Below are 15,018 nucleotides of genomic sequence, written 5' to 3'. Positions count from 1 at the left end.
GAAAGTCATTTGATAGTTTTGATAGTTCAGAACTGAATGTAGACTTTTTAAATAAGTATTCCCAAACATTTGATGAGATTAAAAAGAGACACAAAACAATTATTTACAAGGCTGAGTTTCGAAGCAAAAAAATGTTGAAAAAAAACTATTTTATAAGATATAAAGGATCAAAACTTCACTATATTATAAAAAAAAAATGTAAATATGAAGTTCATTCGTCACAAGTTCAAGAGGGTATTAGAAAAATTTGTTACAAGTTACTACCCTTAGAAGTAATTGGAAATCAAAAGAATAATAAAAAAATTTTGAAAGCTTGGAAACATTTTGTAAAAACTTCTCAAACTGAACCTTTTAATTTATTAAATTTAGTAAATAGTTTAAATGTAAGTTTTTAAATAATTTTTTTTGTGATTTCCATCAACTAAGTTAAATAGTAAAGCCTTTTACTGATTGTAGCTTAACTCAATAACATGGATACAATCAATTGACAATACAAGCCATAAATTTATTTTAATAGGCAAGTTTATTAAGTGGCTGTTTCAATTTCTCATAGCTATAGTTGAAAAAGTATTTCATGTCACTCATATTCAAGGAGAAAAGGTTTTCATTTTTATTGAAGATTGGGAAAAACAAAAAAGTGATTATATTAAATCAATGTGTCAAAAACCTGTACTACAATGGATTAGTCCTATAACTAAATATACTGAGGTTCAAAGTAGATTAAACTTTATTCCAAAGCGAGATAATCTCAGGCCTATTACAACACATAGGTATAAAATACAAATTAATTTTTTAATTTTAATAAATAATTATTTGAATTATTAGTTACTATTTATAAAAAAATTTCAGATTTACAGATCATGAAAAGCATATATTGAAATTACTTAATACTCTGTTAAAATATTTATACCAAATAAATTACCAAAAAGAAAGTAAGTCATTCAACGAATATTTCACTGTTACTTTCAAAAATTATAAGTGTGAAAACAATGATATTTTTATTGTATCTTGTGATATTTGTGATGCTTATGGTTCAATACTGCAAGGTAAGTTATAAATGTAAAATAATTTTATTAAGAAAATTCCAGAACCTTGAACCTATTTGTAGGGAAATTATTTGATATGGTACAAATAATGTTTCAAACATTAGCTACAAACATAACATTCAAGTATGAAATAGTACGAAAGAGAAAAATATACCAAATTATAACTGAAGATACAAATGTTTTCTCTTATGATCCAGAAAAATATGAAACTGTTAACAAACATGTCTTATTGCAAGCTTTAAAGAAATACATTTTCCAAATGAAAGTAAGTGAAAAATAAATACAAATAAATTCTATATCCATCTATTTTTTAAAAACTAACATTTTTAGGTGGCATATAAGAAGAACTTGTACAATATCAATAGAGGAATTACACAAGGACTATTGATATCTAGTATCTTATGCCAGATATATTATACTCACATGAATTTAAAATATTTTGCCAATTTGGAAAAATATGGTCATCTATTTAAATATGTTGATGATTATTTGTATATAACTAACAAATTAGATTATGCAAAAAGGTAATAATCATTTTTTCAACAATTCTTTAACAATAAATAATTTGATAGATGCTTGAGTTTATTATATGTAAATGATATTATAGATTTTTAGGTATAGTTGAAAAAGGCATACCAGAATACAATTGTTATTTTAACAAATCAAAGTTAGAACATAATTTAAATCCACACAGGTCCCAAAAGATTCGATATTTAGGATGGAAATTTGACTCAAAATCGTTGGAAGTAGAGCCTATCTATAAATCAACAAGATATTCAATTTACTTCAATACAATAACTATTACGTAAAGACATAATATATTTTGCAATATTCTTTAATGTACAAGTCACAGTATTTTCGTAATTTTATCAGGACGTTTCCATTCAAATTGAAACACCTAGCGTCGTTAAAGCTAAATAAACTCATGCTTACAAAACATATAAATAGTAGTCAAAAGATATTTGAAAATGTTACAATGATATCTCGACGTCAAGCTGAGCGATGCTTCGCACTCTTGAGCTGTTTACACGATACCCAAAACCAAAAAATTACTCTAGATTCTATCATTAAAGTCAATTTATACATGTTACGAAAAATTGAACTTTTTACGAACTGGAGTACGTTTTTAAATTGATTTTTATGTTTTTAAATTATTTTGTAAATGCAAATTTGATTTTTTATTTCATTTTTATAGATAATTATGAAAAAACTAGAAACAGGCAAACACTGAAGTACGTCATTTGGAGTTCTTTCTATAACGTTTTTAGAAAAAGATACGATATTTTTTCTTATCTTACGAACGAGTTCAAAAAATTGATGAAAATGAAGTGTAAAAGAAGAAAACGGATAGTAAAAAAGTTTATGTGAATACGAAAATTATTTTATTACTTGTTAAAATAAAACTTTGCAACATTGATTTTCATTGTTATCTTTCGTTACTAATAATTTTTATTAATCAATAAATAAGTGTTATGTGACTAAATAATTTCGTTTTAAGTATTGATTAAATATTTCCGTTTCCTTAGTAACGTTTGCAACGAATGCCGTAAAAGCGTGCTATATACATCAATACTAGATATTTAAATTTTGCACCTTAATCAATATTGTTAAATATGTCTGACGATATATATAAAAGTTTATTGTTTAAATTTTATGGATTTGATAGAGATTTTAAGAAAGTTGAAAAGCTATCAACCTCCAAGGGGATCGACATATTTGATAATGTAAGAACCTTGGACGCAAATACGGAACAATTAATATTAGCTGGAGAAACTGAAACAAATCAGGTATCCTTAAAAAAATTTACTTTAATATCATAGTTATTAACAAATAATTATCTTACAGAATGTCTTAGATAAATTGGATGGAACCAACGATGAAAATAATGACAGTACTTCATCTAAATCGCCACACGTTCTGACGATCAAAGATCTTGATACATGGAATAAAAAAGGTTATCTAATACGCGGTAATAATGAAATAACTAACAATAATAATGTATATTATAGAATTTCAGAAGCTGGATTCTGAATTAGATTTAACTAGCGATTTGAACGAGAAATCTGTAAATAAGAATTTAACATCATCAAAAGACACATTTACAAAAGTGGTTGCTAACACGAATGACTTGCTGATAAAAAACGATTGTAATACAGTAGAAAATAGTTCAAATCTATCGTCAACATCTGTTTTGAAAGCAAAACAATCATGGCGACAAAAAGTGAATCTGAAAGAAATCGCCAACTGCCCCATAGATTTACTATCAAAATATGATGGAGTATTTTTAGATTTGAATCATATGGGTATTACTAATTTCCCGACTGACATACTTCACCATTTGAAAAATTTACAGGTATATCTTATACATGTATGTCAAAAATACATTTTAATATTTGCAAAAAATCACGTTTTCTCTGTATGTTCTTGTAATAAGATGCTCTATTTGGATACAAATAACTTAAAAGAAATACCTGAAGATCTTTTTATAATATTAAAAAGGCTCACGTGGCTTGATGTAAGAAAAAATCAGTTGATTACGTTACCGCCAACTATAAAAGGCCACGAATCTTTAAAAACATTGTTGCTGCAAGAAAATAACATAGAACGGTTACCGTTAGAATTAGGTAGCAATAGTAGCAATGTTAAATGATAACTCTTTCTTATTTAATGAATTTTTGCAGGGCTTCTCCCTAATTTAAAAAATTTACAAACAGCTTATAACCCGATCATATTTCCTCCTCAAGAAATTTTGGAACTAGATTCCTTGAGTGTAATGAAATATTTGCGCAAAGAATGGAATAAACTACATGAAAATGAGCAAATTGAATTACAAGCATTTTCTAATGGTATGCAAAATTTAAAAAAACAGCAATATAATGCATTAAAATGCATTTAAATTATCTACCGCTTCATTATTGTCAAAGTAAAAAATAGATATACACTAAGAATGTAATTTATATTTTTAGAAAAAGATGATAAAAAACCATCAATGATTATTTGTTACCAACCGCTCCAGAAAAGTCTCCGGAAAAATTACAAGTACCGAAATTTAAATACCTCCAAACCTTCAGTTCGATTAAGAACGTGGAATTACAAACCAAACAGCAGGTATGGTTTTCGGAAATATTCATGGACTTTAAAAAAAATAGAAAATAACAAAAATATTCATGACAACTCTGTTATTTTGTGCAACTTCTGCGTTGCTGCGTTGTATCGTAAAGGTGTATTTGTTACAAATGTTACGGATGAATTTCGTAACAATATAGAGAAAAAAAATTAGGTGATACTTTTAAAAGATGTGTAGTAGGAAATGAATTCGTTAGTTACCAGAGAATCATTCTCTGATCTCAACTTTCATTACCTATCGGGACCATTTCCACGGTCTCTGTTTATCAGAAAAAATTTCTTTTTTAGTCAACTAGTTAAATAAACAAGAATCAAATTATGCTGATTAAATTCAAAATTAATTATATATCCAAATTAAAAAATGAAAACCATCGTAAAGGAAAAGAAACTTGAAATATAATTCCAACAAATAAAGTATTTGATGTTATAACTAACGACTGAATAAAATGAAAATAAAACCGTTGCAACTAAATCAATCAGACGCAATTATGAATTTCTCAAAAGCAATATTGAACGATACAAAGAGTAAACCTAATTTAGATTAAAAAAATCGACTTGTTTAAAATAGATATGTATTTTGATGGTAAGATATTATTGAATAAAACTGTTTAAATAGATAATATAATTGATATTTTTCCAAGCAACGTTATATTTTCTATGTATGGGTTTATTAATTAAGTTTTATTCTTAAAAGCAATGTTTGTTCATTATTTGTCGATTTCTTTTGGGTTTTTATACATTTATATAGATATAACAGTGCTACTTTGGATTTTACTTATCAACAAAAATGGTTGTGGAAAAATGATGTTAAACAAATGTTAACTGAGCAACACACTAAGCTTCAAAAAATTCTGTTAGTAAACTTTTCAGTTTCAATGTATTTCAAAATATGTACAATAATGGTAAACTAGGTATTTCCTTAAAAACAGGGATAAAAATGTTTTGGTCCAATGGAGAAGCAGTTATCGAGTATTTAAAAATAATAAGATATCATCAAACGATGTTAAAGGTATATAGATTTGTAGAACATTAATTCACATTATGATTATTTTGCAACGGACATTCAAGTAATTATTCTATTTGTTTTAAACAGCGTTAGATCCGCCATATGCTCTACACGAGGAGAATTCGCAAAGAAAGGTAAAAACTTGTACGAATTTCTTTACTTCTGTTCAATAATCAGATTTCAATAATTACAACTACTTTCCAGATTCATAACGAGAAAAAAAAATTAAAACTTGAATATAAATATGAGTTAGTATTTCTTTTTCATCTTACATAAATTGAACAGATCTAAAAATGAACATCTAATATAAACTGTAAAATAAAAACCGTTCTAACCTTAGTATAGAAAACTTCTACGAGAATTTCAATCGCATTCAAAACTCTCTAATAGCACTTGGCGATAAGAAATCAACAGTTACTGTGACTCCACGTGCAAAGCAATTACATATATGCACGGAGATTGATGTGGTAATAAGAAGTATTTTTATAAAAATTATTAAATGCTAAATTCTATAACATTTTCAGATAAATGATTTACAAAAACGTATTAATGATTTGAAGCTTTGTATGGACATACATATGCCTTAGTTATAAAATAACTTTTTTATGGATTTTTAATTTAAAATGATCAAAATTAGTTATTTTATCACACCAAAAGATAAATTTAAATTTTTTGAGATACAAAAGTTCGATAATGTTCACGTGAAGTATTCCAATGTTTGTGAAAGTGAAAACATTGTAATTGAAGTTAATCAATAAATGATTTTCATACCTATTCATTTATTTTAAATAATACACATACACACAGGCACACATATAATCAATTCATTCGATTTCCAACGATTTTATAAAAATTTATAAATTAATTAAAACAATAAATTAATTAAAACATGAATTTTATTTCATTTTCATAAACAATAGAAATAAAATATGATGGTTTCATAGAATCATGTTAAGTTTCATTATAGCTACATATACGCTGTACAAAACTGGAGGCAGCTAAATGTTCTTTTTTATTTTTACAGTTTTATAATTAATTCTATTAGCTATTAGAGATGATTGTTTTTACGAAATCATCGATTAAGGAAAATCATTATTTTTTTCAAAATATTGTTGAAAACAGTCTCATTAAATTGTATTTACTTAAACTCGAACTGAAGATTAAATACTTGTATTCACACAAAAACACTTTATACTTATGATAAAAACAATATCGGGCATACAAATCCACGTTCTTTAGATTTAAAAAAACTGATTTTAATTTATGCCACACAATATATTATACATTACTTTAATAACGAAAAGTAAACAAAAATGATTAAATTAAATATAAATGTAGTTAGTAATAAGTCTTTCAACAATTCTTCATGTTCACAAAAATTAAAACAACCTAGATAATTTTAAAAGATACCGTCGACTTTACGAACGTTTCTTAATAATGTTTTAATAATGTTTAACTCTTAAATTTCGACAGACATGCAAGATTTCAAATCAACTTTAAGCTAAAAATTATGCAACTTAAAGGCCAGAAATTTGAAACAAACAATGATTATTTATCCAGATCTATTAATCGATGATTGAAATAATTGCTTTTAAAATTGCAATGCGCTCAGCACATTTTTAACAAATACAGTAATTTACGTTGACTAAAAGTCCAAGCAATAAGATCATAATGTGATTCATTGTATTGCACCGTACAGTTCTGTCGTAATTTTTCGCATCCGAATTATAGAAACTTAAATATTTTTTCTACGCTGTACATGCATGCCTTTTATGATTGTTACTCAAGAGATTCATAAATTTCTTGTCTCTTTTGCATCAACAATATACATCAATGCTAAAAAGTATATGAATTAAATTCTATTACTTCAGGTTTGCTCATTTGATCGACAAAATTTTAAAGCTTTTCAAAAACGAATTCTGGCGCTGCAAGTAAAACGTTAAAAAATAAGCATATTCTTCTTACTGTCGGAATTTAATTACTTTTCTTCTGATTTGAACCTAATATATAAACTTTATTAACAACTATAATTGAAGAATTTGCCTGCTGTTAGAAACTTCTACACATTGTTATTGTTGTCGAACTGTCTTCCAATGGCGGAACTATATCAATGAAACCTAATCTTACAAAAAATTCATGAGTTTCTTTATCATTCACTGACATAGTTGTATGTGCTCCAAAAGAACCTGTAAGTTTTATATATCTATAGTCAATACAAAAAATACAAATTAGTTTTGAATGACATACTGGTATAAAAAAACTGTACCGTTTGCTCTAAGTGCCGCTAGAATACAAGTTACCAATCGTTTAGAGACTGATTGATCAGTGACTATGGGTAATAATCCACAAACAAGCTTTGATGGATGTTGTCTGCACAACTGCTCTGGTACATCAGGCATAAACGTGTGATAATATTGTATCGCTTCCTTTTTTTAAAACATACCATAATAATATTCATTAATGAATGATGTAAAAACTTATATAATTTATATTGACGTACTTGTTCGTTTGGTGACATTTCATTGCTTAAGCTTTGTAGTGGATACTTCAATTGCATTTCCGGAATCCACGAAACAGATAGCTTTTGATTTAATACTTTGACATTCAAGGCAGTTAGAGCGTAACCAACAATTCCAGTCTCGTCTTCGACGACCATACATAATTCCGGTGATAAAGTTAAAAATCCACCAACGAGTCTAAAAACAAAATTGGACGATACGGCGATATCAATTTTGAAATAGTTCTAGTGATACATTTTGCGCCCAAGAAAAATATATGTAATATCCGAAATGAAACAAGATTGATACCTGTCAGCTACCGCAGACGACGTAGAACAATTATTAATCTGATTGCACACTTTGTACACAGCTTCTTCATCGCTTGATAAATAAGGACGAATTGTATATATTTTACTGCTAGGCACTTCAGGGGCTTTGTATATGAATAAATCGTTTCCACTGTCCACAGGAATCAATCTCTGCATAAAAAGTACTGATCAACATGAATTTCATTCCTAACATTTGTAAAGAAGCATCGATGTTTTATTTTCATAAAGTACCTGTAAGTCTGCGGTAAGGCCGCCACGAAAAACCCATGGCTCTTGATCACCACTCATAAAAGTCTCTTTCCAGCCGTTCGAAAACCCTATCCCACAAAAATTGAATAAAAATCAAGAAAAAATAACGACGACTTAAATTAAACTAATGGTCTTATTTTTTTCTGCAGCTTCATGAAGATACTTTTAACATGCTCATTATCGATGAATGAATTAACGTTTTACTTCAAAATTTGTATGTATATTGAAAAAATGCGTTTCTTTAATTCATTCATAGCATTTCCTACCAAGGATGCTGTGTATATTTAAACAATTCATTCTTTTTATTTTATACATGTAAAAAAATACTATTTAGTCTTTTTCGAAACAATACAAATGAATAATGTCGCACAGATATTTTATTCTGTATACTTCAATTAATTTTTAGCATCCTAGATAAGCATAAATTCTTGAATTAATTGGATATAATTTTCATTTAAAAAGATTTGAATTAGGGATAACGTTTGCCTTTATGCACCTGTAATAAAATACATGTCCCTGAAAGAAAACGCATCTGAAACCAAGCAAAATAAATTAGTGCTGCATTATGAAAGAAAATAGATCGCTCAAGGTTATACTTCGTTAATCTAATATGTCAATGGATTTACCGTGAACGGTCGATTTTTTTTTGTTTAGGTAATAAATTCAAGAATTTATGAAATTGCTCTTAGGCAACGGAAATCTTACTGGTTGTCACAAATATCCTCTTCTTTGATTTTAAAAAATTAATGTTCCCATAGCTCAAATATTTTAATACCAAAAGTTATACAGTTTTATAATTTAAAATAAGTTTGAGGCCTCCAGCTTTTTTCAATTTGTAAACTACTAAATAATTTTCAACATGTTTCCAAGCTTCGAACTATAATTTTTCTTAAAATGTCTATGTAGAAATATTATTGATTATTAAACGTTCATAGATTTTAAAAGTGTACATATAAGTGGAAAACAGTCGAAATTATTAATTCAAAGCTTGGATATTACGATTTTTCCTATACTTAAAAACTGATCAGACGCATACATGTGTAACTCCCTTGGGTAAATGTCGTCATCGTGGCCGGAAATCTGCCAAAAGCTAATAACAAGAAAAAACAAAGAATAATTAATAAATGTTCAACGTTTTTTTCTATTTTGTCTCCGTATTATAATATTATAATATTATAGCAGAATAGACAAAAAAATATTCACTGTTTGCATAAAAAAATATTGAATATTATTTTGAAAAATCGATAATAATTAACACGAATAATTATTAATTGATTACTCAAATTAATACAAAGTTAATAACAACTTTAATAAAAAATAACGTAGTGCCTGCTCTGTCAAATCAACCGGAACTTTATCCAAAATACAGAACTTATGTTATAAAGCTATCTTTAACGAGTATCTATTTTTCATTATGTTATCAATAAAAAAGCTACAAATTAAATTAAAAATTAAACACTGTAAAACTAAGAAAAATAAATACATAACTAACATTTATTATATATGACATCCAACGTTTCAGTCAATTAAAAAAAAAGTAAATAAATTCCTACTGCATGTTAGGTAACTGAAAGTCAATAAAAAATAAGAGCAGCAGCAGATTAAAATATATTTTTTAAATAGAATAATAACACTTAGAAATACCTACAATTTTTGTTTCAAATAAATTAATGAAACAAAATTATTTTATTCTAATCTTTATTAAAATTCTAATTAAATATTGTGTATTTCATTGTTTAAAATAATAAAATGGAAAAATATTTATTACTATAAAAAGAAAACGTGTCAAAAAGAAACTTTGAATACCAACAGACCATATTCTCAATTGCTACAATATTTTTTTGCGATAAAAAGTGAACACGTTCCAACTTAAAAAATGAGATCATTGATCAGTTCATTATCATTACTGTGATGGTCAAATATTTTATATTCATAAATAGTAATGGTTCAATTTTTAATACGACATAAAATAACGTTGTTGATTCCATTTTTCCAATTTCTCAGCTGATCTGTTTTCGAAAAATAATTTATTATATTTTATGTTATTATTATGAAAGCTGTGAATTACAGTATATTCAGACGATTATCCAATTTATGAAATTCCAAATAAGTATGACTTTAAAAACAAAGCTTTTACATAAGATGCAACATCATCATTTTATACTGAAAAATTGTCTTGTAAATATTAAGTTGTATTAACTAATTTATACATTTTCAATATAAAAAATTTTACATGCAAAAATTAACTAAATCCTAATTGTTTATAATAAATTGTTCATAAGATTTAGTGATAATTTTATACTGTAAATAAAAACAATATTCCAGTACGGACCAGACATTAGCCAGATCAGTTGACAAATGTTGGATAAAGATAAACTTTTGTAAATTTTATATTTCTGCTAATAATGAAAACTTACCAAGCCATTTTACATAACTATTCAATAGCGACACTACTCCTCGCATATCCCAAACATACGAATATAAATCGTATAATAATTCTCGGTTATTGCAAAAAGTTAATCGCTGGAGCAAACGATTAACAGAATTACACATGTCATTCATTTTAGCTGCACGAGCGTGCCATTCTTCACTCTAAATTCAGAGAGAAAAAATATTCAACATTAAGATTAATTGTATGATTAAACAATGTTGATTTTGATTTGTTTACTACTTTTGCAAGATGAACGACGATGAAGTGGCACACGATTAGACCCATATTATTAGTAAAATATCATAATAAATAGCATTGTTAAATGTATTTTTAGAAAAAAAGAACTTGATGCAGTGGTTGTCTTAGGAAAATTAAACAAAGCAGAATACTTACATCAGCTTTATTGATAGGGTCATCTTCTTTAGATCTATGCATAATTATGTGAGCGTTACTTTTCAGCCAGTTGAACTCTTGCAGCAGTTGAATACCTTGGCCACTATGTTCGAAAGGCAAGTAGAAGAGATCACAAAGAAGCGACAGATCTTCGTACGTTAATTGCTTATCCGGGTCTAATCTGGTTAGCGAATCTTCATCTGGTTCGTCAATATTTTCACGTTCTTCGTGGTTTTCGTGATGCTCGCCGTCTTGCTCGACAATCATCAATGTTCCATTAACAGTCGTTGAATGCGCATCTACCTCTACTTGCATGCTTCCAGATGCCCCGCTGCATGTCTTATCAAGTACAATTATATTTATAAATTAGAACTTTTATAAAGAATTAATAAAAATATGCATGTGGAAAAAAAATACTTACAGAAGTATTTTCTACCATGGCATCATCATCTTGTGCGGATGTTTTAGGTGGATGCGCAGGTGAATTTGTAGGAGTGCTATTACAGTCCATGGGCTCCGTCGTATGTGGTACGGCTAGTGTGGGTGATGGACCTCCAGGGTTAGGCGGCATTACCTGCTCGCTAACAACTTTGGTCTCGGAGACAAGGGAGTTCATGACAGGGCCGGAGGGTGGCACAAAATTTTCGCTACTCATCACAGTGGAACAAACCTCGGCGAGCGCTTGCAGATGATTAGGGTTGCCACTGACACCGACGACGGGTGCCAGCACAGCCGCAACAACCGGCGTTGTCGAAGCGCCCGCTGATGTGGTAGTAGTAGTAGTCGCCGATGTCAAACTCATGCACGTATTCACCGAAGGGATTATAGGAATAGGAATTGTAGGTGCTACGCTGGGTTGCGGTTTGGCTATCACACCATATGCCGTACGTTTTTTGTTGAACTCTGGTAGCCACTCATTTATTGCGTTCTTGAGCGCGCGACGTGGATGATACATGTTCGGAGATAGAGTAGAAGGCACATCTTCCCCTAGAAGTCCATCTTCAGTTTCCGTCTCTAGTTTGATGTCTGCCGAGACTGTATCATCTGGAAACAAGTAAAAAGATATTTAAAACTTTTATTTTATCCACATTATAAATTATTATATAATATCTGTCAAGATTATTCTCAATACTAACTCAAACTAAGATCTCGTTTGCCGTCGACATTACATCTACTCCACTGTGCTAATGTATGTATTGCTATAAAATTTGCGCCGTATTCACAATTTGGATTTGTTAAAACACCTCTAAGTTTAGGTATGAGATCAGGAGATCGACCCGAGTAAGGTCCTAGAAATACTCGCTTTTGATCGTAATCATTGGCATGTAAGTTATCCCAGATTACAGGTGGCCTTCGGAGCACTTCCGTAATTTCTTCAATAGACTCAACTGTTAATAATCGTGAAATTACTTTTGGACCAGTCCACATTATATCTATTTCTTGTGCTAATTTACTGCCTAAGGTATTCAAGTATTCAGAAGTTGATACATTTGGCATTGCTCTCGTTGCACAGTATTGTGTTGGACATAAAAGAAAACGAGGCTGACCAAGATGTTGGAAAATGTCATTTGTAACCGAAACCTGTTGTACATTATTATTATGAAACATTATTCTTCTAGATCATTGAATATGAGATTATGAAATTAAATCACTAGAGCAACATGAAAATTCGTTTACCTGAGCATGTGCAAAAGATTGAAAAACCTCTTTATCAGCCTCACTCATTTCAGGTTCAATATCATCAAAAAGTAATGCAAATGCTTGACAGCCAAATTGGCTGACTTGTTCTAATTTTCTTTTTAAAGCTGTAACTTCCTTAACACTGGAATAAGTTATATCTAAGCCTGGAGAAAGGGCATAATAAAATGTTATTCCACATTCTCTTGCAGCAGTAATCAAACCAGTTAAGTGTTCAGCTTCTTCTACTGTGTATAAATCTCTCCAATACGCTCTATGCTTGTAATCATCTTTTGGAGCATACAGATAAGAATCCATTCCCCATTTTTTCAATCTATGATTATATTCAAAAAAGGTCAATTTTTTGAAACAGTTCAAATATCATATAATTTTTCGATATACTTACTTTCTAAATAGATCTTTACGCTGTTCAGTAGTCCATGGACGACCGTAAAATCCTGCAAGACATAATTAACCACATGAATCTATAGCAAGAAAGTATGTCAGATATTTGAAATTATAAAATTAGTTAGAGTTCACGTAAATTCTAAGTGCTATAAAAAAATTATTGCAAAAAATATTGCTGCAAGTGATCATATGTAAACAAGATGGGGAATTTAATCAAACTTAACTATAAATTGCTTTTCTTTACATATGTAACCCTGAGAGTAATTAGATCTAATGAGTATAAATTAAAAATGTTTTTAATTACCTTCGACAACACCGCAAATAAAATTTCCATTTTTTATATTTAAATTGGCGGATCCGTTTGTCTCCGCCATTGCGGATAATTTGTATTTCAGTTCTCACGCTAGAGTTTGCCGTATTTGTTGATAAAAAAGAATACACAGATTCACATACAACAATCGAAGAATCTAACAGAAAGTAAGAGAGAAACACCGAACAACAGTGATGAACGTAAAAGGCAAAAGCCGTCTAGGCGTCTACCTCATTTGGATCACGAATGCTGTTTTCTTTACTACAGTATGTATGTATTGTATATATAACACATGCATGTTTATGTGTGAGTGATAATAAATACAAGTTAGGACTCCTATAAGCAGCTGTATTGTTGCGTCTCATCGGTGCCGACAAAATACCATGAATTTTATAAAAACGAGATACTTGGACTAGGATAAAAAATAAGAAGAATCGAACAGTAAACCGTAGGCGAAGCTGTTTCTTCGCTATGAAAACGACTTATGGATGAATTCGTCTGGCGAAGCAATTTCCACTGAGTATACGTACATATTGGCGGTACTGCAGTCTACAATTTGATTGTGTGAATTTCTACATTATCGACTTATCTTAATGCATACATGTGTGTGTGTGTGTAATTGTTTTTTATTTATATTAATATTAATATAAGTACATCTTAAACACGGCTAATTATACGAGGTCTGGCTATTAAATAACGAGACTGGTTATAAAAAAGGGTTTTATTATAAAAATTATTCTACATTCGAATGCTAGATTCCATTCAATATACTCCCCTTCTCACGCCATACACCTTTTCATACGTTTTTTCCAATAACCAAAGCAATGCTGAAAGTTTCCTTCCCTACAAAAAATTCTTACATCAGTTCTAATGTAAGAAACATCGCTAGATCCCGTAGGATGTTTTCGTCTTCTATTTCTTATGCTTGAACCTATTCTCATACAAGATCCAACATAAAAATGACCGTACTCTATTTTCATGACTTTTTATAAAGTTTGATTTCTTAACTTTTATAAAAGTTTGGTTTCTTACGTATGATCTGACCATACGTTAGATCATATGTGAGGATATTTTCATGCATCAGATCTTTCATGAGAATAGAACATGAGTCATTTTTATATATTGTTAGATCTTGTATAAGAAAAGGTTCAAGCATAAAAAATAAGGGGCGAAAATATTTTACGGAATTTAGCGATGTTTCTTACATTAGAACTGATATAAGAATTTTTAGTAGGGTTTGGTATGAGGGCCTTTAGGAGCTCTGCCGTTTTTTGCTTTACCGTTTGTATCGACTCAAATCGGGTCCCTTTCGAAGCAGATTTTATCTTCAGAAACAAAAAAAAAGTCGCACGGTGCCAAATCTGGCGATATGGCGTTTGTTTGAATACTGACTCAAACAAACGCCATATCGCCAGATTTGGCACCGTGCGACTTTTTTTTTGTTTCTGAAGATAAAATCTGCTTCGAAAGGGACCCGACTGGAGTGTGTTTATCGTCCAAATACCGCTTCACAGATAGCGCGTTATGGGGAGGTGTATTGTAGGT

The 15,018-nt window shown here is 29.4% G+C and overlaps 3 protein-coding genes across 4 annotated transcripts; 2 read left to right on the top strand and 1 right to left on the bottom strand.

Annotated features, from left to right (window-relative positions):
* Positions 1 to 123: 123 nt before the first annotated feature.
* LOC131669234 (telomerase reverse transcriptase-like) lies at positions 124 to 2,460 on the top strand. The gene is made up of 8 exons (XM_058943970.1): positions 124 to 383; positions 457 to 770; positions 850 to 1,046; positions 1,109 to 1,311; positions 1,377 to 1,570; positions 1,654 to 1,851; positions 1,920 to 2,164; positions 2,242 to 2,460. The coding sequence occupies exons 1-8, from the start codon at positions 132 to 134 to the stop codon at positions 2,412 to 2,414; spliced, it is 1,776 nt and encodes a 591-aa protein (XP_058799953.1). The 5' UTR covers positions 124 to 131; the 3' UTR covers positions 2,415 to 2,460.
* Positions 2,461 to 2,630: 170 nt separating this feature from the next.
* On the top strand, positions 2,631 to 5,931 carry LOC131669235 (uncharacterized). Its single transcript, XM_058943971.1, has 12 exons — positions 2,631 to 2,833; positions 2,892 to 3,000; positions 3,056 to 3,399; positions 3,481 to 3,670; positions 3,728 to 3,892; positions 4,013 to 4,154; positions 4,921 to 5,025; positions 5,102 to 5,181; positions 5,266 to 5,312; positions 5,383 to 5,426; positions 5,519 to 5,645; positions 5,703 to 5,931. The coding sequence occupies exons 1-12, from the start codon at positions 2,660 to 2,662 to the stop codon at positions 5,763 to 5,765; spliced, it is 1,590 nt and encodes a 529-aa protein (XP_058799954.1). The 5' UTR covers positions 2,631 to 2,659; the 3' UTR covers positions 5,766 to 5,931.
* Positions 5,932 to 6,093: 162 nt separating this feature from the next.
* Positions 6,094 to 13,992, bottom strand: LOC131669230 (protein O-GlcNAcase). Of its 2 annotated transcripts, XM_058943963.1 has the most exons (13): positions 13,468 to 13,991; positions 13,162 to 13,213; positions 12,756 to 13,089; positions 12,215 to 12,659; positions 11,500 to 12,122; positions 11,079 to 11,417; positions 10,672 to 10,846; positions 9,291 to 9,344; positions 8,237 to 8,322; positions 7,986 to 8,155; positions 7,679 to 7,874; positions 7,445 to 7,604; positions 6,094 to 7,364 (listed from the first exon to the last, which is right to left on the bottom strand). In XM_058943963.1, the coding sequence occupies exons 1-13, from the start codon at positions 13,535 to 13,537 to the stop codon at positions 7,228 to 7,230; spliced, it is 2,841 nt and encodes a 946-aa protein (XP_058799946.1). In that variant the 5' UTR covers positions 13,538 to 13,991; the 3' UTR covers positions 6,094 to 7,227. The 2 variants fall into 2 exon arrangements, with proteins under 2 accessions (XP_058799946.1, XP_058799947.1); XM_058943964.1 differs by lacking the exon at positions 9,291 to 9,344 and having other exon boundaries at positions 13,468 to 13,992.
* Between the last annotated feature and the right edge of the window lie 1,026 nt (positions 13,993 to 15,018).

Source organism: Phymastichus coffea, unplaced genomic scaffold, assembly GCF_024137745.1.
Source record: "Phymastichus coffea isolate CEN01 unplaced genomic scaffold, Cenicafe_Pcof_1.1 PCOF00090, whole genome shotgun sequence".
NCBI lineage: Eukaryota > Metazoa > Arthropoda > Insecta > Hymenoptera > Eulophidae > Phymastichus > Phymastichus coffea.
Note: the sequence above shows the minus strand (reverse complement) of the source record. Positions and strands in the feature narration are given on the sequence as shown.